General features: G+C 44.9%; 1 protein-coding gene across 6 annotated transcripts in view; it reads right to left on the reverse strand.

Annotated features, from left to right (window-relative positions):
• SRGAP2 (SLIT-ROBO Rho GTPase activating protein 2) overlaps positions 1-24,099 on the reverse strand; it is a 232,774-nt gene that overhangs the window by 57,758 nt on the left and 150,917 nt on the right. For 4 of the 6 annotated variants that reach the window (XM_019752456.2, XM_019752460.2, XM_074322238.1 and 1 more), the window contains exons 5-8: positions 16,085-16,147; positions 8,439-8,654; positions 7,720-7,848; positions 343-567 (exon numbers count right to left, since the gene is read on the reverse strand). In XM_019752456.2, coding sequence (XP_019608015.2) covers positions 343-567; positions 7,720-7,848; positions 8,439-8,654; positions 16,085-16,147 — 633 coding nt within the window. The remainder of the gene's footprint in view (positions 1-342; positions 568-7,719; positions 7,849-8,438; positions 8,655-16,084; positions 16,148-24,099) is intronic. The other 2 variants (XM_019752457.2, XM_074322240.1) reach the window with 1 other exon arrangement.

The following is a 24,099-nucleotide window of genomic DNA, read 5'->3' on the forward strand; positions in this document are numbered from 1 at the left end:
TGGACCCCTCCTTCCCTTTCACCATACCTAACTGTTAGTAGTTTTTAGAACACACCTGCTGTTTTTCACCTCCTTTGATCCTGGTGGTCCCTTTGGGTGCCCCTCCCTGCGTACATTTCTAACTCTCTCTCAACTCACCCGACTGCAAGCGCCCCAAGGGCTCTAATCCCAATGTCTGTGGCCAAGCCTAGTGGGCAGCAGACACTCAGTAGCCGTTTACTGAACGAGTGGAATGTGCCTCACCCACCTGACAAGAAGCCCCAGGCCTCGTTCTCCCCAGAGTAACGTGGCCTCGGTGTAGTGAAGCCCCTTGGGGAGTGTGTGGGGGGAAGAGGGCCTCACCATGTCCCCCATGTGGGGCTGGAACTCAAACTTCATAGGTGGGCAGAAGACATTGTTGTACATCTCCATGAGGCGCTGCTTGTCACTGGTGGCGTCCAGGTTTTCTACCGCATTCTCGATGGCGTCCAGACCCTCGTGCTTTGACTGCTCCAGATTCAACTCAGCAGACAGGAAGGTGCGTAGAGCCCGGTTCAGGCTGGCGTGGTAGCCTAAGTCACAGCACTGCTGTGGGAAGCAGACAGCACATGAGCAAACCCTGGACAGCCCCGAGGCGTGGCAGAAAGGGAGGGTGACCCCCAGGGCAGGCCTGACCATGTCAGTGCATCGGTGCAGTGGGAAGAAGGCTGATATTCTGACTTCCAAGAGCTGGGTGAGATTTCTCAGTTCTCGACTCCCAGTTCAAAGGTTACATACAACTTAGTGGGCTGTGAGGACTCATTAGAACAAAATACAATGATTTAATCACGCAATATTAGGTAAACATGAAAAGAGTGGAGAGTTAAAGGGAAACCTCTTATATTTTTGGGTTTCTCTGGGGATACCATTATAACAAAATTCAACCAAAATACTGCCCTTCCTTAGGGGTTACTGTGGTTAAGTCACTGCCTACCAACCAAGCCAGGCCATTTCTACACTCAGGGTTTGGAAACCGGAAGCACTACAAGAGCAGTTAACACAACAAACTCAGAACTCTAGGTGGGAGAAGAGACTGGAGGGCTGACTGTCTCAGGCATCACCCCCACCAACTCCTACTATTCTAGAACAGGCCTGAGCTGCAGACTAGGATTTCTGCACTAAAGCTCCTGGCCTACAGAAATATTTATCAGACCCAAAATTTCTCAACATAAATCTTAATGGGAAAATTCATGTAAAGGATTCTGATTTTTCTAAAGTAAAATGAAGAAAGAAAAAAGGTATGGAAGAGGCAATAGTGTAAAAAAAGCACTGGATGGGAAGCCAGCAGCCTTAGAAAAGCCACTTCCCATCCATGAACCTGTTTCCTCGACTGTAAAATGAACAGATTTGGTCAGGGCAGTAGTGTTCAAGCTGTGAAGCAGAGGTTATGGTTCTGTGCCAGAACCTTCCTAGGCTGCCCTTGAGAAGGGGGTGAAAATGCAGCCCAACTAGGGAGGCTCGGAGCCTCCCATCCCAGCTTCAACCAAACCAGCTCTGCTCTTTTTAAATATTTACTATATTGGGGTTTTATGTACGGTCTGGTTTAAAGAATTCTTCTGTTAGAGAAAGTCTGACAATGCTTGGATGAGATATAATCCCTACGGCCCTCTTCACTTCAGCAGTGACATTCTGTAACTCTACGACTATCTTCCCCATCCCTCCCAAAGGACCCAGAGATCCCCATTCCCTTGGCCATCCATCATCCCCGCTATCATTTCAGCAGCTTTGAGATCCAGAACCTGAGGAGACACACCAGAGAAGAACCCATGGATAGAATAAGAACATCTGCTGATTGCCATTTCATTCCATAAGCAGGCATCAAATTCACTCTTCCCCAGGCCTTTCCCCTTCATCACGATCACACTGGGAACAGCCACTGTTGGAGAAGAAAAGGCATGTGATGTGCGCCCTCCTCCCAGCATCTGACAAGGCGCTCAGTAACAGAGTGCCTTGCGGGCTGGGCTCTGGGTTCAGTGCCAACAGTCTCTGGCAGGTGCCTGGCTGCAGCGGAAGAACAGCAGTTACAGCTTAACTAGAGGCGGAGGATGGAAAGACATAAATTCAGTTGGGAGGAAGAGCAAATGGGAGCTAGACAAAAGAGGCTGATTGGGGAGCTGCACGTGCAGGGGCCCTTCCTCCTCTGGGAGACGCTGCTGGTCTAACTAGGCTGCCCTTGAACCCACGCCTTCCCGACTCGCTCTGTTTTGACTCTGATGATGAACTCTACGCCTGTAAGTGTAATGAACAGAAGTGACACTACCCACAGGGCTGAGTGTGTGTGTGTGGTTTTTAGTACAAAAGAGAATTTAGGGGGAGGGAGGGTGCCCTCCATCAACGTTTACATACTTTTGGTGACTCCCCTTTTCTCTCCTGTACCCTAATTCATACCCTTATCACCTTGCATCAGTGCTGCCTTTTTCACTGCCCTAAAATACAGCTGTTATTATGCCACTCCCTTGCCGAGGGACCTGTAACAGCTCTCTTTTTTCCCCTAAATTAAAGTCCACTTTCCTCAGTTTGGAAAATTTTTAAATGCTTTTATATTTACTGAGTGTGCTTACTCTATGCCAGACAGTGTGCTAAGTGCTTTATGTACATTCTCGATTTTAATCCTCATAATAACCCCAATGAGATGGGTATTAATATTATGGTAATTTTCCAGACGAGAAAGCGGAGGCTCAGTGAAGCAAAATAAATTGAGTAAGGAAGGTTAACAGCCAGAACAAATTGTAGTCTCTTCAGTCTGACCATCTAATATCATCTCCCTTTAGTTTATTTTTCAGACCCTTCTGCTCTAATCCAATGACATACTCTTTGGTTAGGGTAGAGTATTGGAAAACCATAGGCCTCAAATCAGCTGTGTGAGTATGGGCAAGCTACTTAACCTCTCTGAGCCTCAAACAGGTTTGTACGTTGCTGTGAAGCCAATGACAGGCAAGTATGAGTCTGGCACCGTGCAGACACTTAAACACCAATCATCAATATCCCCAAAGCCACTACCTCTGCTCTTCAGCTCTCAGCATTTTCTCTTCCTGAAATGTTTCCTACTCCTCTCACCTGTTGGTATTGGACCCAATCTTCAAGATCGAAATCAAATTCCCAGCCTCTGAGAAGGAGGCCAGCCCTGCAACCCTGGCACGTATTAACCTTGGCCTCCACTCAGAACCACACTCATCGGCAGCCCTCACATGACACAGAATACACTCCCTCATTCTGTGACTTGCCATTTTGTATCACCACCCCCCCCCCCCACGCCACCAGAAGGCAAGCTTCAAAGAGGGCTTGGCAGGTGTCTTACTCTATTTTTGAATCTCTCACCATTAGGCCTTGCTCATGGTAGGCATTTAATAAACATCAGTAGATTGAATGAAGCCAGGAGTGCAGATTCCAGGCTCTGAGGAAATAACCTTCTTAGGCTGAATACTGATCTAAGTCAAGTGAGCAGATGTAGTATTGAAGCCTTTGTATTGCTCACTCTGTACGGCTACAGAAGGCAGGGAGCTTTCTTGGGCCGGTCCACTGCCTCTATTAAATAACTGTTCTAGCGCTTCTCTGTGCCAATGAGTGGTGTCTGACTCACGACGTGCCTTCTGGCTTCTCTATGCCTCCAACCAACCAAGGAGATTCAGAATAGGTTTTTCAGAGCCTTAGCTATCCACACACCTGCAAGCGATAGCTGGAAACTGAGGCTTTAGCAAAGAATCAATTTCTGGCAAGGTTAGGTAAATGAGATTTGAATATTTCATCCCTACTCCCAGCAGAATCCCAGTGAATCGAGGCAGCACCTCATTTTGCTCACGATGGGGACAAAGTATGCTTTCCACGGCGTCTGATGAGTTCTCTGGCCACACCGGGCTCCCTTGGCCATTCCTGGGTTATATGAATGTTTGATGAAAACTCTCCCAGGGGAAATAAAATTTTTATAAGAATTTAATGATAGCCCATCCAGATGTGTGATGACGAACTGACAGCTCATTAACCCTTTACCAGCTGATTCACCCCGAGACTCTAGAGAAGGCCTAGAAAAGAAACATGGTGTTTCATAACACCCACTTCAAGTTCACACAGATGAGAAAAGTGACTGCCCTTTTATAAAATTTCCTATTGAGAAAGTTAAGTCCTCTCGTGTGTGACTTGGGCACACATGGTGTCAGAGTCTCCACCATGGACGGAGCCTACACAACGCCCCAGCTGTGCATGAGCACAGTGCCCTGCCCTTCACTCATCCTCTGCTCCTGGGCTGAGAGCCACAGGAGAACGGGGGAGGGGCAGCACATGCCAACGAGCCTCCAGTTCTTAGAAGCCAGCGAGTCAGCTCAGAATGTCTTTCTGGCCTGAACTCAGGTTTTCCTGGTGTGTGTCAGAGGCCTTACGTGGATTCCTACAGTCCGAGTTTAAATCTTACACTATATTATTAAAAGAAGGCAAAGGCTAGTCCTCGTACACGGCCTCAACAAAAATCACTTCTTCTCTCGTCCTCAGTGCCTTCAACACACACTGAGCTTCAACCTGCTAAGCAGGGGGCATCACACAGATGGCATAGACTGGCACAAGATTCATCCCATGTCTTAAAGCAACTTCTGGATCCGGTCAAGATCAGAGTGCCAAGGTACCCAGGCTTACCACTCACTCCTACGCTGCTGGTTTATTGCCAAAGCATCCTTTTGGCCATTTTTATTGCATAGAGCAGCAAGAAAAAGGAAAAAAACTACTGATACACGCAGTAACGTAGATGGAGCTCAAAAAACATGCTGGGCAAAAGAAGCCAGATATAGAAAACGCATGTGAAGGTCTACAGCAGGCAAAACTAATTTATGGTGAACGAACTCAGAACCGCGATTGCCTTGCAGAGGGGAACTGGCTGGGAAGAGAAAAGGCGAACTTTTTGAGGTGATGGAAATATCTTGCTAGAGATAGAGGTTATAAGGCTGTATGAATTTATCACAACTCTTGAAACTGTCACACTTCAGTTCAGTTATACGTAAATTCGATCTCATAACAGTATTAACAGGCACAAAAAGGAAAAAAATGTTGGATTAGGAAATCTTCTTCCTCCTCCTTCCATTGTTTTCTTCCTTCAATGAACACACGATGTACTCGGCTCTTTAGTGAGCACTGTGTGTATGCATTATGCATGTGTGCATGAAGGTAAGGAGAAGCCTTGGTTCCTGACCTCATCGAGCTTACAGAAGAGACCTTCCTGTTAGTAGGGCGGTGACTCTCAAAGTTTTCTTGACCTCCAACTCACAGTAAGAAATACATCTTACATTGTCTCACACACGCACGCATGCACATATGTGTACAGAAGCCCATGGGTGCTAATATAAGTTTCACCAAATAAAACTTAACCTTACTAGTGTGATGTACCCTGATATTTTCTTTCCTATTCTATTCTAGTCTGGTTGATTCTATTCTAGTTTATTTATTAAAAAAACCAAGTCAACCCCATGGAAGTGAGTTCATGACTCCCTAATGGATCAGGACACCGTCCCAGGCGCCCTGGGCTTTCCTCTATCGCTGCAGCTAGCCAGTGACACAGAGATGATCTGTTTGAATGTCTAGGAATACCTCTAGGGCAGAAATTGTTTTATTCCTTTTGTACCAGTGATGCTGAGCACATACTGAATGTCCCAAATAACTATTTACTGAACATTTACGAAGCAGAATAATGTTATCAGCCTTTTTTAAAGGGGTAATTAATCTGACTTCATCTCAGAAAAACAAAAACAAAACAAACAACAAACAAAATAAAACAAGAGCAATTTTACTACCCGTGTGGCCTCGACCTGCTCGCAGCGACCTAGACCCAGGCTTTGGCTGAGGCTGGCAGGCTTCTTTTTCATGACACTTCCCCTGGCATCCTGTGAAGACAGGCTCTGGACATACCTTTTTTTTTTTTTTTTTTTTTTGAGAATAAGGTGCAACATAGCTTGCTTCTTAGACTGATTTAATTAAAACATCTACTCACATCTCATCTATGGATTGCAAAGGTTGTGACTAACACAATTGCCCTGGGGACGACAGAAAGAGAAAAGGACAAACCAGTAGCAGATTGTGGTGGACTACAGTCTGATTTTTCTTTTTTTAACCAAATGTGAGATAAATAGCAGACACTGAGCATAAGAAAGAAGTGATTCTCTTCCTCATGCTGACAACAGGCCTTTCTCCCAGTGAGGAGCCCTTCCCCTGAGGAGGAGAAAGGATCCTGTTTAGGGCTCTGACCTTCATTGAAGGACAGTGTTCAGATTGACATCAACAAGCAGGGAGAACAAAGAGGCACCTGAACAGGGCTCAGGGCTCCACTTACCCAGTGAGACAATGACAGCCAGGGCATTAAGAGGCTGAAACCTACTGAACCAAAAATCCCTGGCGGGAGGGAGACAGGGCTCTGTATTTTAGAAAAGTTCCCCAAGCATCTCTGATGTGAGGCCAGATTTAAGTACCAATGATCTAGTCCAATTCTTCAGTTTGCCAGAGGGGGGAGGGCAAAGGGAGAGACAAAATAAGAGTTCCAAAACAGCTCACGGACAAGCCCCAGATTACGCAGCTAGTTATGTAACAGTGGACCTTAGACCAGAACCCCGCGTGATTCTGTGAAGGATGGCAAGTTTGTTTGTGGAGAAACCAAGGCAAGCAGGCAAGTATGTGAGGTCTGGCCAGAGGCTTGCAAAACCCAGCTGCTGCCTGCTGGCAGCCAGAGGCAAACGTCAGGCCTCAGACAGGAGACTAGCCAGGATCTGCCTGAAACCCTGGAAACTGGGATGCTGGTGCTAAGTCAGGTGGCTCCAGGCCCCTCGCTCTGATGACAGGAGGGAGAGGTGAGAAAAGGTGCACCCATGCAGCTTCACTCAGGACTGGCTCAGGAGCCGTGCCAGATGGAGTCTGCAGGTGGGAGGGATTGGAGGACTAACTACGTATAAAGGTTGAGGGGAAGCAGCAGGAGAAACAAGGCGAAAGCTGACCCATAAGGCCAAGGTGAAAAAAACTTATCCCTTGTTCCTGCCCCATGCAAAACACATGTGCCTACTGTCCTGTTTCTCTCATCATCTTCATGCCATGTAAAAAGTACAGGCCACGTGTCGGCGGCATCTGGTTACCTTCCTGACCAGCACCCTAATTTGCAGTGTAACTTTGGGCAGGTAACCCTATTGACCCCTGGATTCCTCATCTACAAATTGAAAATCGTCATACTGATCCCAAAGGGTGATATGACAATGAGACAATACTGGGACACATGAAGTGTTATAGAAACGAAAGGTAAGCCATTCTAATTCGTGAGCTCTGCCATTCACCTCCACGTGCATGTAGCTGATCTAAGGGAGTATTTCCTGGGAGACAGAAGTGCACAGTGGCTACGAGCATGGGTTGGTAATCACACAGTGGCACAAGCATGGGTTGGCTACAAGCATGGGAGGTACAAATTGTGCCTCTGTCACTTATTCGCTGACTCTGGGTAAGTCATCTGAACTCTCTGAATTTTAATGGTTCCCTTTCAGGATTCTAGTGAGGACTGAAGGAGATAAAGTGTAAAGTGCTTCTCCTGGCACCTGGTACATGGCAAGCCCCTGATGAGTCATGGCTACTTCTTTCATAACTGTTCTCACAGTGCTCTGAGATGCCTGAGTAACAGAACTGGGGACGCCGGGCCAGACCTCTGCAACCAGGCAGGAGGCACCCAGAACCCCCGCTTCAAGCACTTACATCAATAAGGTCAGACAGGTCGTGGATGTAGTACTTGAAGACAGACGCATTGGTTGCCTCCAAAGCCAGTAAGTACTCATTCCGGGCTTTAATGGCCTTCAGCTTATTCTCTGTGTACTTGGCTTGGCGCTGGAAAGGGAACAAAAGTTCAATTTTACTTTTTTTAAAAGGGGAGATTGTTCTCTAAAACATGAAAGTACAGTACATTCGAGAACCATAATTGTGCTGCTACTCCCTATGCGTGTCTGCCTTAAATTGGGTTCTAATTCTGGTTAATGAGACTCAAGGGCATAATGTACATCAATCCAGGACAGGTTAATGAGGCTCCCTACTTTAGATACGTGGCCCATTTTGGTTCTATCTGCAAACACCATTCTTCATCCTTGCACGGCCACCCTGATGGGAGTGTCACTACCTCTGCCCCTGAGTACCTGACACATGAAGCCAAACCCTGGGTCGATAGTCCCCTCCCAGGCTTAGGAAAGATCACTGCTGTTCCTTATTTATCTGCTACAGGTGAAAAGCTGGGAGCCCACAGGCCCAACTTCTTCCAATACCTCGGATTCCTTCCAGGACAGATAGCAAGGACTCACTTTTTGCCATTAGGGACTAGAGGAAGCCAGAGCTTCCTGCTCTTCACAGCACCTACTGGGAAATTCCTATCAGTCCCGACTTCCAGAATGTTCCTCTCCAGCCGTTACCAATGCCGAAGCACGTACCTTCTCCTTCATCTTCTCAATCTTCTTCACTGAGCTCCTCCGGACGTGCTTCTCCTCAATGCGGACGTTGGACGAGGAGTCTGGGGAGCGAGGGGTCTGCCGGTCCTCCTGCTTCACCGATTTGCCGATTTGCTTCTCCTCCTGCTTCTCCGCCTCCTTCAGCTTGCTCTGAGCGCTGATGCTGTCCGCGTTGTACATGTGGTATGTCTTCATGACCTGCAAGACAGCCCCCACCCCAGCCCAGAGGTCAAGCCGATGGCTCATTTCGCTGCTTTGCAGACTAACACTCAGCTGGGCCTCCTTCCCATGAAGCAATAGCCTCATACCCTGAAGGGGAAAATGTGGAAGTGTTTGGAGGGTCTCTAGCATCATATACCCTATTACATATTAAAGACCACTCCAAAGCACAGGAAAGCAGGATTTGAACGGAGCCAACATGTCTTATTATTAAAATGACTTCATGTCTTCTATCATGTATGATTTACTTTTATTTATTAACATTTGTAATCATTACTCTTTTATATTGGCCAAGTAATTTCTATCGCTTAGTCATCTTCCAATACCAAGCAGACAGCGAGCACCACCACCACTCAGACCCCAGGGAAACGCCTGGTTAGGAACCCTGAAGAGGGCAGCACAGCCTGCAGGGTAACGTACACTCTGTGGACCTTTCCGATATAGAACGGGGAAGAGGAAAAGCCTCCAAAAGCTCTTTCTAGTGGCCTACCGTCCTGGGGCTGTGCCTGGTCTGCTTACTCCAGATCAACGCTGCTCTCTCACAGCAACTAGAAAAGCAGCAGCAGGAATAATGGCAGCTCTCATTTCCCGAGCACTTACTATATTCCCAGCTTTGTACCAAGTGCTACGTACACATTTTCTCATTTCATCCTTGCAGCAACCCTGTGGTCTAGAAGACAACCCTGTGAAGACTACAAACCTGCACACTAATTCGAGGAAGAACCTGAGAAGGAATAAAACCCCCAGGAAGTGAAGCTGGCGTTGCTGCAGGAAGGAAGTAGTATAAAAAGAGAGGGATGCAAGTTTCTAATTTTTTATCAAAGTAACTCTGTGGGAGTCCAATCCCTTTTCTTAAGAGGCAGGGAAGCCTGGAACTTGGGTTTGTTTCCAACCCTCCCAAACATACTACTTCCAGGCACAAGGTGCCTGCTCTTCCCCGCTAGAGTTTTCCGTTTCCACACAGGGAGCCTCTAACTTCTATGTGCGAGTTAAAAATGCTTGACAACAAACCAAGCAAGCTGAAGTTCAAGAGTGCTGACACTCTGATGCCATGAGATTTCTCTGAGATGGAGAATTAGAGAGTGTAGGAGCTGGGGTGTGTGTGTGGGGGGCGGAGGTGGAGGCTGAACAACAGAAGAGAGCAAGGGTATTAACATAAATAATAATCCCTACCACTCAGCACATGCTGTGTGTCGGGGGCTTTACGTACATAACCTCGTTTAATCCTCACAATAACTCAACGAAAGATGTGTTACCATTTCCACTTTTACAGATGAGGAAACTGAGACTCAAAGAGATTAACTCACACCCAAGGTCACACAGCTGGCAAATGGCACAATCGGGATTCAAACCCAAGTCTGTCTGACCACAAACCCCACATTCTTAGCCACTAAGCACTGGTGTTTCTCCTCTACGTGGGACCAGAACTGGATTCGTTGTGAAGAAAGGTTAAGTTTAGACAAGAGAAGCTTGAAAAGAGAAACTGGTTTCATTTATGAACTAAAGTTAGATCAGTGCTGTCAACTGGGGGTTAATTTGGCCCCCAGGGGACATTTGGTAATGTCTGGAGACATTTTTAATTGTCACACTTGGAGCTTGCTACTGGCATGTTGTAGACAGAGGCGAGGGATGCTGCTAAACACCTTACGCCAGGGTAGTTCCCACAGCAAAGCATTATCTGGCCCACAATGTCCATGGTGCCAGGGTGGACAAGTCCAGAGTTAGAGGGCCTCTGTGAGTATAATTCCTTCAGATCAGCTGGAGGTGGAGGAAGGAGTAAACAATACTGGGACACTGACAAAATCCAAGTACACTGGAGTTTAAATAATGTCTCATTTTGGATACAGGATGTGTAAAATCAGCTTCACCTTATTCTGAGCCTGACACCATTTCCCACAAGTAGGAGAGCTACTCTGTATATTCTCTATCCAGGAGAATTGATATTTATCATAGACAGCACTGAAACCTTTCTAGGTAATTCCAATGGTCTCCAGGTTTCCAGGTTGCCTAGGGTGCCAGAAAGAGGCACCGGGCTGCCTGGCTGAAGGAGGGCAGGCAGGGGGCTCCTTTTCCTCTCCTTTCACCTGAACGTGACCACGAGACTCAAAAGCTCGCGTGAACAGTCATAAAAGTGAATGATTTTTTAAGAAAGTGATTTTCTATTTCATGAAGATGCATACTCAATAGATAGGAAACACTATGATAAGCACAAGAGACAAAAAAGAGCTAGAAAAAAATAGTGCCAACCAGAAAACACATGACATAACACGAATCAACAACTTATGTTGCTCCTGTCCCCTAAAGAACTTAAAGAACTCTCTTCAAAAGAGTAAAACACTACCTTATCTAAGAAACTATAAATTCCTAAGGTAAGCACCACTTCTTTTGTGTTTTCTTCTCTTCTCCACAGTTGGGAAACATGTCATGTAGACAGTGGTAGTTTTATAATCAATGTTGTTGCCCAAATGACTTAATGACACTGAATCTCTCTGTGGAAACACAGAAGTGAAACCTATGTCCTCCAACTCAAGGGAAAACTGAGGTAACCAAAGGCTGAAGCTTGCATAAGTGATGTCAAAACAATTGGAGAAATAGGACTTGGAGAAATATACATAGTGAGGCAAATACAAACTAGGGGAAAAACTCAGAAATCTAAATTTAGAAGAGAATTACGAAGACAATTAACTTTACTTGGAAAAACTAACTATTGAATTCATGTCTTTAGCTCTGCTCCTTCCCTAAGCCACACTAAAACAATGAAAAAGAGTTTTCATTATTATTATTTTTAGGTATAAATTGAGGAAAACAGAAAGAATAAAAGTGGAAGATGAAAAGCCAGAGGCAAGTAGTAACCGACTTACTGAACGCTAAATCAGAAGTAGGGAGAGCCAGGAAGCAACAAGACTTATGTCACAGAACCCCTAAGAGGAATTGGTGGCAGTGGGATGAAGGTGGGGCTGAAAACCAGAGAAATCACTGAAAACCTGAGACTGAAATCATTGAAAACCTGAGAAAACATCAGACTCCCAGATCCCATCCCTCCCGCTCCGCAGTGGAAGATCAGCGGTTTATACTCTGAGGGAGGGTCTGTGGACTGGGGACACCGGCTGAGCTGAGGATGGTGATACTGAACTTAAACCCGGAGGAGCAACTGAAAATAATATAATGCATGTTGAGATGGCCCAGGCCTCTTCACAACTCGGCCCCCAGACACAGGAGGGAGATCAGAAGTGCCTTGTCTGAGGAATCTGACTATGCAAGATACAAGACCTAGAAAAACTGTTATCAAGGCTTCCCAAGAACATAGTCCAGTCAGATCACCCTACAGTAAAGGCCACGGTTGACACAGAACTTCCAGTCAGCTTTTCAGTGCCTCACTTTAAAATATAAGCAGGCCCTAAGATTATCAGGCTTTTAAGGAAAATATCTAACATGAAAGACCAAGGACCAAACAAGCAATTTAGAGGAAACAAAGTATACAGAAAGAAAATTTCAAAAACAATCCATCAATAATATCTCTAGAAAGATCAACGAGAAATGAGAAGGCATGCATCATGAGACAAGAACAGGATACAACAGAAAAAGGAACACTTAGAGAACAGTAAACAAGCTCTTGGCAATTAAGATTCAACGCAAGAATCTCTCCAGGGAGCCTGGCATCATGGCCGTCCTCTGTGCAGACATGTATTTTACTTGCTGCTTTATTTTTCTGCATCTGCTATTAAAAACTAAATGCCTTGCGTTCAGGGACATCTCTTACTTGTCTTTGTATCCCTAGGACCTAGTGCTGGAGACACAGGTAAGCAGAGCTGGGGGACTATTAACTGACACTGTTGCAAGACAGCAGGTGCTAAATACCAGTCTGAAGTGGCTCTGCCTGCAGACAGCTGCTACACCAAATCCAGGGGACTATACTCAGGGGGAGTACAGAAGCATGAAACCTCAGGGGCACCAACGGCCCCCGTGCTCCGACACCGCTTCTTTCTCTCTCAATTCTAGGGCTTCCTTGACTCTTCTTACTTAGCCAATCCATGGGGCTTCAATGCCACCACATACAATCCTTCCTGGTGTGTGTATGTGTGTATAGGGGGCTTGCCTGGATTTTCCAGATACAGCCTCTGAGTACAACTGAGGCAGAGAATTCCACAGTTCCTTGGGAAGTAGTGTGATACAACTTCAAAGACATTCCTGGATCATCAGTTGTAAAATAAAAACCACTTAAGCCATGGCCTACTGCTCGTTATGGGGCAAAAAAACACATGGAGGAGAATGCACGCTGGGATTGTTCTCTGAGTAGCAGCTGTGGGAAGCGGCCCCTGGCACAGAAGCCAAGTCAGGGAAATCCAAGTCCCTTCAGACAGCAAAGAGGAAGGCACAGAGGGGCAGCTGGCCACTTGTGGTGGGAGTCTGGGCCTCTTACCCAAAGGCATCTGCACTTGGGAACACCTGGGCACTGCCCATTGGATTATCAAGGTTCAAAAGCACTTACATGATCAACCCTTGGGTAATCCATCTCCCAAAGAGTATTCATGCCATTAGGGGCACATGCAAGGTAAGAGGAGCACGAATCTGGTGTCTCCTTATAACCTTGATTTCCCTTATCCCAGGCCCCAAAATCACTTTTGTTGCCTACAGCGTCACTGAAATGAGACACCTGCACGCCTTCCTGAAGAGCAAGTGAGGGGAAAGGTCCTTATAAGAAGCCCTCCCTTGGTACAGGGAGGGAGAGGGGGAGAGATTATGGAGCAAGTAGCTTCCCAAAGCCCGCATACAATGGTCCCAAGTTCCCACTTGGTGAAACCACTGTCCCATGTAGGGTGACCAATGGGCCTGGTTTACCCAGGGCTTTCCTGGGTCAACACTGACATTCTCACGTCCCAGGTAGCCCTTCAGTCCTAGGCAAACCACAGTAGTTGGTCACCTAATGCCGTGGTGCTTTATTCAGAGCAGTCCTATGCTTTTCTCACCCTCCAGAAGAAACAACCCACAATTCTATTCTCTGAACTTTCTAATGGCTTATAGAATCTGCAAACTCATTTGACCTTAATTGTAGTCTGATATTTCAGGAAGTATGATTCCTCCAGTGCCCGTACCCCCCAGGATATGGAGATACCAGTACACGGAGAGTGTGGAGACCTGGGTCACGGAGGTTAGACACAACCCCCAAGATCACACAGCTAGTGGTGGACCCAGTAGAGTCTGGGGTGCCGAATCCAGGAGACCTAGTTACTACATCAGAGTTTTGCAATCTTGGTACAATTGACATTTTAGGCCAGATAATTCTTTGTTGGGGGTAGGGAGGGGCTGCCATGTGCAATTCAGGATTTTAGTCGCATTCTGCTCTCTAGCACTCCCACCACAATTGTGACAACCAAACATGTCTGCAGACATTGTCTAATGTCCCTTTGGGGAAAAAGTCACCCTGCTTGAGAATCACTGTGCCAGAGACTCATTGTCTTCTCTGGAACTTTCCAGTGTCCTCTCCTCTTTTTCTTCCCCATTGCCTAACAGGAAAATATCAAATTTTATTTTGGCCTTGGACAGAGCATGTGTGTGGCAATTCACCTAAAGGCAGGGAACACCACGCTCAGCCAATTCTCAGTTTGCACACCAGGGGGAAGATTTTGTGATCTGCGCTGTCTGTGGCCTAACATACAGTAAAGCACTGGCCATGGGTGGATTGTCTGGACGGCTGTGTGAGGTACCAGCCAGCTCAGCCCTCTTCAGACCAGAGCAGCAAGTGCCACTTAACATAAATTATACCCTTTCACTTATTATTATTATTATTGTTTTAAATCTGAGCATTATTAGGAGATCGAGGACTCTAAGTAACACTAACAGATCCCCAGACACTGTTCTTCCTCTGCTGCTTTGGGTCCCACTGCAAAATTGGGGCGCTGGGTTTGAGTTAGTTTGGGGTTTTCTGGTTATCCAACCTACTCCTCCCCAGAAACAGCAAGCAGCAGAGAGCCAAGCCGCTTGCAGGAAAATAAAAGGATTCATGTAATGACTACGTGTATCATTGTCTATCTTAGTGAATTCTTTGCAGGAGAGAGGAGTAATAATAGCTCTTCTTAGTACCTAGAAGATGCTCTAAAAATAAAGAACAGAAGCAAAACATTAACAAGGGGCTTCAGGAAACTCATCCAGTCTGAAAATGGTCCACACCAACATGCTTCTATTTTTAAAAAGCCTTAACTTCATTTGAAAGAAATGAAAACTTGGGAGCGAAACCAAAGGGTACTCTCTATCTACGTGGCTTCAGAGCAGGAGAGTCATAGAGTAGAAATTCCAAACAAATTGCGCGTCACTGGAGACAAGTCTGATGAGTCCTCTACCCTATTTACTTGCTTAACAGTTGCCATGACAAAATGGCCACACCTAGACTTTTGGATCAAGAACATGGAATTCTCTGATCTCAAATGCCTGGGATGCATGTTACCACTGCCTGTCTTCTCATGAATTAAAAAACAAGAAAAAAGAAAAAACAATGCAGTGAATAAGCAAGTGACATCTGATTTCAACACAGGAAATCAATTTCACCTCTGAAACAGGATGGGGCAACCCTGCAGAAGGACACAAAGGCCTGGCCCAGCGGGAGAAGGGGCCCTGGAAGGCTTTAGCTACACAATTAAGTATTCCCTGTATGGCGTCAGGAATTTCTTTGGTGTGCATGTGTGTTTTAATTATACTTAAGGAAACGTGGCTGGGGAAGCATCACCACCACTCCCTCCCAGTGCAGGAAGAAACACTCCTCGGCCACAGGCATCACGTGCTTGAAGCACCAGTCATTTCCAATCAGATTGTGTCTTTTTCTCCAAGCCCGAAGCCTGCCTCTTCGCTGAGCTTTGGCCTTTATAAAAGGGGATTGATGCAGGGGATCATGGGATTGATACAAAGCTCTCTCTGACTGGACCGGTCCCTCATATCACGGGCACTTAGGACTCTGTGCTTCCCTCTAAGACGCCTGCTTTAGTCTCAAACAGGTAGATCAATCCAAGAACTGATGCAAAACCTGGAACCATAAATCCTTTCCAACACGCACATATTAACGGGACAAGGCAGGCTTTGTTCCTTGCCATTAGCTTCGGGGTCCCTGGTTTGCTAATGGGGGTCAGTTGTGCTGGCAACCTAGTCCTTGGATGGTCTCTAGCAATTATGCCCCAAATGAAGCTAGACTTAGCTGGCCCAGCTGAGAAGGGATCTTTTTGTGAGAAAGTGGGTTTTTTGGCTCATTCAGGTTTGAAAATAAGAGTGTGAAAGAAGAGATGGGTGGAGACACCCCCAATGGGGACCATGCACTGTCCTCAACCTCAGCTCAGTTCTGTTGCTGACGTGACTATAGCGACAAGCTGCCAAATGCTGCTTCCCACTGCTTGTTAAAGAGCCAGGCAACCCATCTGATTTACCGAGTAGAGTTCATTCAGGACCTTCATCAAATCATCTTGGAGCTGCTGGCCGACTTCTTTACTCTGCAAAGAAAGAGGAATGAAGGTTAATTGGGAAACAGAAGGAGGCAGGAGGTGGGCAACAAAGTCAAGAGCAGCATTGGCTTTACAAATAACACAGACTCAATTAAGGCCCATTATTTAATCCAGCAAATCAGATAACCACTCCGATCAGACCCAATTATGGGCAGATTACTCAAAGGTTTTAATAAAATGAAATGTGCCCCTTCTATAGCAAAGCGATGGCAATCGTGTAGAGGGAAAATGGGTTGTAGCCTTTGATTTTTCAATTGGTCTCCAAAGAGCAGGCCTGAAAACCACATCCTACTAGCAACTGTTGTTAGGTGGAACAAGCTTTCTAGGAGACACAGAGCCAAGCATCCCTGAGAATTGTGGAGGAAAGTGAGATGAGAAAGAGGATGAGACAGGAAGGAGTATATAAACATGTGAGGACTTCTAAGCATCTAACTAAGTAGGAACCTCCAAGCAGGAAGGAATTAGACCTCTTACTCGCTTTATCTCTACCCCAAACTCCCAGGACAGTGGTACCTCACAAATGACTGCTTGCGACATTAGCTAATGCTACTTGATTCTGATAATATATGTTAAGGGGTCTCCAACTGGTTAATCCCAAGCGGTGGTGGCTCTCAGGTTCTTTGTTGCTGCCACCCAGGGCTGGCATCTAACTACACAGAGAATAGTAGAAATAGAAAAGAATGAGGAACCAGGAAGGAAGAGCCACACCTATATACTGAGTGCTTTATGCCAAGCCCAAGAGAGCGGGGATAATCACTGACTGGCATCACTGGGTCATTGAGAGGGGAAGCCCTTGTTTTATCTTCTGCCAGCTCCTTCTAGTTCTTTTCTACTAAAAATCAGATACCAACAATGCTTCTAACCTTGGCCAGCTCGGCTCCCAGGCAAATAAAGGAAGAGGTCTTATAGGTCAGACACCTGATCACTTAGGATCTTGCTATTTTTCAAGACGTATGACTTTAAAAATATATATATTTTTCTGACAACAAAAGGAATGTTTATTGTAACAAATAAAACAACTGCAGAAAATGTCAAAAAACAGTAACTCGTAATTCCTACCATTAAGAAATCACCACTCTAGACTTTGTTATGTATTTTTCTAATCTTCTATGATTTCTATGACACTGAGATTACAACATACATACTGTAAATTTATTTAAACCTATGTTGTGAACTTTTCCCTACGTATTATTTTTCTATAACATCACAATAGACTATATTGCCGTAGCTCCTATTCTTGGACATTTGACTTGTTTGCAAGTTTTTACGATAAAACATGCTGTATTACTTTGTACATAACTTACGCACACACCTTGCGTTATTTTCTCCTAGAAGTAACACTGCTGAGTTGAAGGTTATTCATTTATACCATTAAATTGCACTTGAGAAAAACTGTACCAATTTAAAATACCACCAGAAACATGTAAGAATGCTGTTTTACTTTTTTTTTCTTGACAATTTGATATGTATCCTATTATAATTTGCAGTCCTTTGCTTCTAGCGAGCCTGAATTTTTTTTACATGTTTATTTGTCATTTTCATTTGTGTTTTACTTTGCCATTTTTCTAATAAGGAATTAATTACGGAACATAATATGTGTGCTCTGTTGTGAGTCGACATGAATTCTCACATCTGGTAGCGTGGAAAGGGGTGGAAGGAGCTCTGAATTAGCGATCCGAGGAGCCTCCTAACCCCAGCTCCTCCACCATCATCAAGGATATACCTTTGGAGAAGTTGGTTCATCTCTCTGGACCTGTGTTGTCCTTTCCATCAAATGAAAGCCTTTGGCTTCAACAGTCCTAAGGTCTTTTCCAACCTCTGCCATTCTATGGTTCCTCATGACCTTTTGCGTGGCTACTTGAATCTGTTAGGTTTCAACACCAGCCACTTCAGGGCATGGCTGGTTAGCTTCACTCCATGGAGTAGAAGATAATGCGCGAGTTCTCCTCAGGGATCGAGATGCTCTACAAAACGGATGGGTGCAGGGGTATCTCGCCAGTCTTAAATTTACCATTCCCAATGTCTCTCATCCAACGACCTCAACCACTGGAAGAAGCCACATGAGGGAATGCCTTCCATCTAGGAGCTCACATCCCAGCCTCTCCTTCCCATTGTGAGCACAGCTGAGCTCCACTGAAGCAACAGAGGTCCAAGGAGGTGAAGTGAGGCGAAATGACTCACAACCCAGCCTCAGAGTCAGCAACAAGGGCAGGAAGTGACCACGAATATCACTTCCAAGAGCCCTGCCCTCCTGCCTCCGTGCCAACTCCTCCTGCCAGCCTCCCACCCTCCCTTACCACCTCCTTATGTTTAAATGGCCGAGGTTACAGGGGAAAACTCCCGGTCCTCTATCCTGTTGCTTACCCACGACTTAAATAACTTAGCCCCCAGGGGAGGGGGAGAGGGGAGGAAGAGAAATAACATAACCAATAAAACAGCATTTAAGCCCAGGCAGATGTTTCCTTTCATGTACTACTGATTAGTCCGCGACTCAACTATTATCCCTGTTTATTTGAACAGGCTGCTGAAGTGATCCTGACTTTAGGCCCCCCCTGGCTGAGGGCTGGGCTGGGGCACACGTGCAGTTAAAGTGTCTGATAAAGCCCCCAGCAATCAGGAGCGATTCTGACGCAAGAAGAGAGGCAGGAAATAGCCAGTGCCGCTCTCTTCACAGATGATAAAAGGCCACCCCTTCTCTGTTTTCGGAAACCTTAACTGTGTGCCTTTGGGGCCGAGCACGGCCCCAGTATCCCAAGAAAGGCTTCTGTGCTGGCAGCTCTGGAGGGACTGTCAGGGCTGGGGAGCTACAAGGGGACACCACCCAAAGACAAGAGGGACATTTATTCCCAGGAACAACAAAACCTGGTGAGGCCAAGTACATGAAAATGAAGACTGAGGAGCCTTTCCATTCCCTATTACAAAAAGCACGGGGTTTCTAGGCAGAGAAGAAAGAGAATTTACAGAGCAGTCTGTGTGTGCTATCACACAGCCTTCATCTCTTTTCTTTATAATTTCTTGGAAGAGAATGAGTCATCTAAACACTGCAGGAAACCAAATAGAAGTCAAGGGAAAAAATTACTTTGGGCAAAGTTTTTCTCTTAAATGTTTGCATAGTAATCTTTGCATGGGGGGAAAAAAAGACGCCTAAATTTAGAAAAGAGATGTGACACAGTTAACAATGCTGGTTCTATGGGATAGGAAATGTAATGGTGTGCTCAGGCGGGGATCTTTTATTCTGAAACTCACCACAACCGGTTGGCCAGAGTGTGTTGTTGGTGGGGGGGGGGGGGGAACCCTGCCAGCTGCTGGGGCGAGGCTGATCGGAAGGCAGTGAGATTGCAACAGCTCCTGCCAGCTGTGCACTTACAAAATGGGTAGGGAATCCTCCTTTTCCAACAGATAACAGCACTGAAAACCGAACCAAAATGCACAGCCTCATTTCCACACGGCTGACGTCCCAAAGCCTCCTCACTCACCGATGGACATAGCAGCAGAAATGGAAGGAAACATGAGGCTACATGGGCAGGGCTGCCAGGACTCTAGGGTGGTCACTTATCTTGGGATGAATACATTTCCTGAGCTTGGATGGGTTTATCTACCAGCATGTCCCAGAGAACGCTGATTAGGAAAGCGTTTTAAAAGCAGTCCTCAGCATGGAGACACTACCAAGCTGTATTATTTGACAGGCACAAAATTATCCCCTATTTGTATGGAAAAAACACACACAAAAAAAACTGAGCAAGGCATGTCTCTGCCATGTGGTAGGAGCTAATTTCAGCCCTGTCCCAAGGCTGGGCGTATCGGCAGGTAGAAACAGGCGGGTCATTTAGTTCTCTGCTGATTAGCTTGTGTCAGCAAGTTTCCAAAAAGAATTATCAAGAGTATAGATCTCCCTCCACCAGTGCTAACATCCCCTCCCCATCCCAGATACTTCTGAGACCAACTGTTAAAAAAATTTTTTTTAATTGAATTTATATTTATACATTTCAGAGGAAAGGGACATGAACCCTATATGATGCTCTGGCAGTAGAAGTGCCACCAGATGTAGGGTGACAGTTTCAGGGAAACTCACTCACTACCTCAAAGAGGCCAAATTTCATGAGATGGAGATTTGCCTGAGATGCTTTTGGTGGGGAGGACAGGACTGAAGGGAGTGGTTGTTTGGCACCAGGGCCATTGCCAGGTGATGATGGGCTCTGTGGCCTCTCCCCAAAGCAACTTAGGCTATCAAAGCAGGGGCGCCGTGTGAAGGCTGTGGGGTGCAGGGGAAGCGATCCTGGAGGTCAGGGCCCAGGAACGACTTCCAGATTTCCCCTTGGCCACACTACGTGTGTATATGCAGGGGGACTCTCTATGCAGCCTTCACTCACTGATGAAGATACCACAGGACGGCTCTAGGAAAGCTGTGCTCCAGTTATGACCTTATGGTAGTACCGTGTTTCCCTGAAAATAAGACCTAGCTGGACCATCAGCTCTAATGCACCTTTTGGAGCAAAAATTAATATAAGACCCGGTCTTATATTAAAATAAGACCGGGTCTTATATAATATAATATAATACAAGACCGGGTCTATAATGTAATAGCCGGTATAATATAATATAATATAATATAATATAATATAATATAATATAATATAATACAAGACTGGGTCTATAATATGATAGCCGGTATAATATAATATAATATAATATAATATAATATAATATAATATAATACCAAGTCTTATATTAATTTTTGCTCCAAAACACGCATTAGCGCTGATGGTCCAGCTAGGTCTTATTTTCGATGAAACACAGTATAATATACAAACATACTAAACTGCAATTTTTTTATAGAAAGGTAGGCTGGCAGCTGCCACAAGATGGACACCTGAAGTGTTTTTATCTTCTAATGATAAGGTAGAGCAGGATTTCAAAAAGTACATTTTAAAAATTGAAATCCAGTATAATGTGTGTGTTTATAATAGTACTTATTATGTGCAGTGCACTCTGATATTTCCTGTTCTTTTCTATTTTATTTTTTTATGTTAGTCATAACTCACCAATTTCACTTTACAACTCCTTCATGAGTCATTATACACAGGTTTTAAAAGACTGGGTACACGATAATTGTGGAATCAATAAAGAAAATAGTGGTTAAGGACTGGAGCCCACCAACCAAGACAGGTGCTAAACAACTTGCCCTCTCAAGGTGGCTGATGGGATGCATTGAAGCAGGTTTAATGACTAGATCTTGGCAAGGGGGAAATGCTGGATTTTAAGGAGTGAGCAATAAAAAGTTCATTGGCAAATATTTATAGAACATCTATTATGTGTCAAGCACTTGTGGTTTGACTGGGAATATAGCAGTACACAAAACAGACAGTTTACAAGTTTGCAATCTGAGAAAGACGGGCATTAATCTGATGTCTGAGCCTGTCAGAATCCAACTCTTCCAATTTCATAGGCATTACTAAAAATGGAATTTCTTAAGTTCGTTTTCTTGTTCAAAATCAACTTTTTTCTATCTTAGCCAAGAATTTTCCACACTTTATCCTAACTCCAGAGCAAGTTAGATGTTGAATCTAGCTTACCAGAAACAGAAATTTGATTTCAAAAAATCTAGCTATTATATAGCAAATCTTTTTTTCCTTTGAACGTGCCTTTCTAAGTTATTAACGGATATTTCAGGTAATACCAGGTTATACCGATACTATTCACTATAAGTGACCCCCAAAGCAGCCACATTCCAGTTTTAAAGAATGACTTGAGCATGTCAGCCAGCATCCTACAAACTAATCTCACCTGTAGCTCCTTCACTCATAAGTGATTGGGGTAGTTCAACTCTTCCTGTAACAAGTCATATTTAAAAGAAAATGCCAGAAAACTGACACAGTCTGAGACCCAATACCTGTCTCAGAATTTACCTTCTGAAATACAAGTGATTTCTCAATTAGATGCCTATTTAATTATCTGAAGAACTTAGTCTAAAAAAAAAAAAAAAAATCCTAAAGCTACTAAGACATGAAACCATCTAAAACTAGTGAAAGAGATCTTTCTGTCTTCCACGGTGCCTGGCCCACTGCTCTGTACACAGTAGCCATGAAAAAAGTTGTTGAATCAATCAGATCAAATTTTAGTTTAGACTTAAACACTAGCTTTTGCGTAACAACAAGACAATATAGTTGTCTTATAGATTATTAAAAGTGGAAACTCCATTAGAAGTTATCCACACGAACTCCTCAGGTTATGGTTCACAGATGAGCCCCAAAACTTGCAGTGACTTTCCAGGGTCACACAGCTATTCAGTATCCTGTCTAGGACCACGTGCAGTGTTAGAAGAGGGTGAAACACGCAGGCTCTGGAAGAGGATTTGTATCCCGGTTCCACTCCCCAGTCGTATGACCTTGGGTAAATTATTTAACCACTCTATGCCTCAGCTTCCACCTCTGCAAAATAGGACAATAATAAGATAATCTGTGTAAAGTGCTTAAAACAGAATCTAGCACCCAGTATGCTCAATAAACGTTAGCTATTATTTACATTAGAATCCAGCCGTCTCCACACCCACTTGAATGCTCTTTCCGTCACACTGCGCTGCACACTCATACACCCTCAAATCATGTGCGTGGCCAAGGTAAGTGGAATTGGGATGGTTCAAAGTCAGGACTGCAGCTAAATCCCTCGATGGGGGCCTCAATCAACCCTCAGAGAAGAAGAATCCTTGGTTTTCCTTCTACCTGCCATTGCACAATCTATTCTCCCCAGTTTTAGTTAGAACCAAAGTAACATTGAGTCTGTAAGAAATATGCAGCTTCCCTGAGGAAAAAAAAAAAGCAATAAAAAAGCAGGTATTTAGCAGAAAGGAGGAATTTGAGGAGGGGGAGTGTTGTAGAAAGAAACTAAGGAAGAAAGAATGACTTTCTATCCCTCCAAGGCATTAAACAGAAAAGATCCTTCTCAGCTGCACAACTGGGGCTTGGTTTTGGTTCAACTGGGTTCATAAACTGGAAATCCAAAGGAAGGTGCTTCCTCCAGCCTCGGTCAGTGAAGGCAAAGACTGCCCATTGCCAAGTTCTGGTTTAATGAAAACCGGGAGCTTTCTCCTCTAGGGCACTTGTTTCAGAAAGCCATTTCCTCAGCAGAGGTTCTGGAATGATGGGTAGTGAGATTTGATAACCCGCTGTAATGCCAGTGGCCCTGGGAGAAAATCCATGCTTTGGCATGACGGTGAACTCCATGGATTCAGCTCCTACCTTCTGTGGACGCTCCCTATGCTCTGTTACCACTGACCAGAGCCTCTTGTCATGGAAACACAGAAATCAGACAAGACTGAGTCCCACTGGACTGGGGCGGGGTGAGGCTGAAGGCCCTCTGCTCTCCCAAACCTCAGATGGCACAGTCTGAAACACAGGCCTATACCAGTATGAATGTTCCTCCATGGTTGTTTCAATCTCTTGGAATGAACTGTTCCAACACTAAGAAAACAAGCTGAAAGCAACATCCCTTAAAAGTAGAGACAATCAAGTCTGATACTTCATTTCTTAAATCACTACTGTGATCCTATCCTTGGCAAATTTCCATCTTTAACTCTTTCAGATAATGATTTCAGTGGGAGTGTAATAATGTCTTCAGGCCCTGATCTCTATCGAAGCATTTCTTTGTTTTGGACATTTTATTATTTCATTACTTTTATTTTCAATTACAGCTGACATTCAATATTATTTTCTACTAGTTTCAGCTGTACAGCATAGTGGTTAGACATTTATATAATTTATGAAGTGATCCCCCTGAATAATCTAGTACCCACCTGGCACTACACATAGTTATTATAATATTATTGACTATATTTCCTCTGCTGTACTTCACATCCCCATAACTATTCCGTAACTACCAATTTGTGCTTCTTAATCCCTTCACCTTTTTCACCCGCCTCCCCCTACCATCAGGTAACCATCAAT

Source organism: Rhinolophus sinicus, linkage group LG17 (assembly GCF_036562045.2).
Source record: "Rhinolophus sinicus isolate RSC01 linkage group LG17, ASM3656204v1, whole genome shotgun sequence".
Classification (NCBI taxonomy): domain Eukaryota; kingdom Metazoa; phylum Chordata; class Mammalia; order Chiroptera; family Rhinolophidae; genus Rhinolophus; species Rhinolophus sinicus.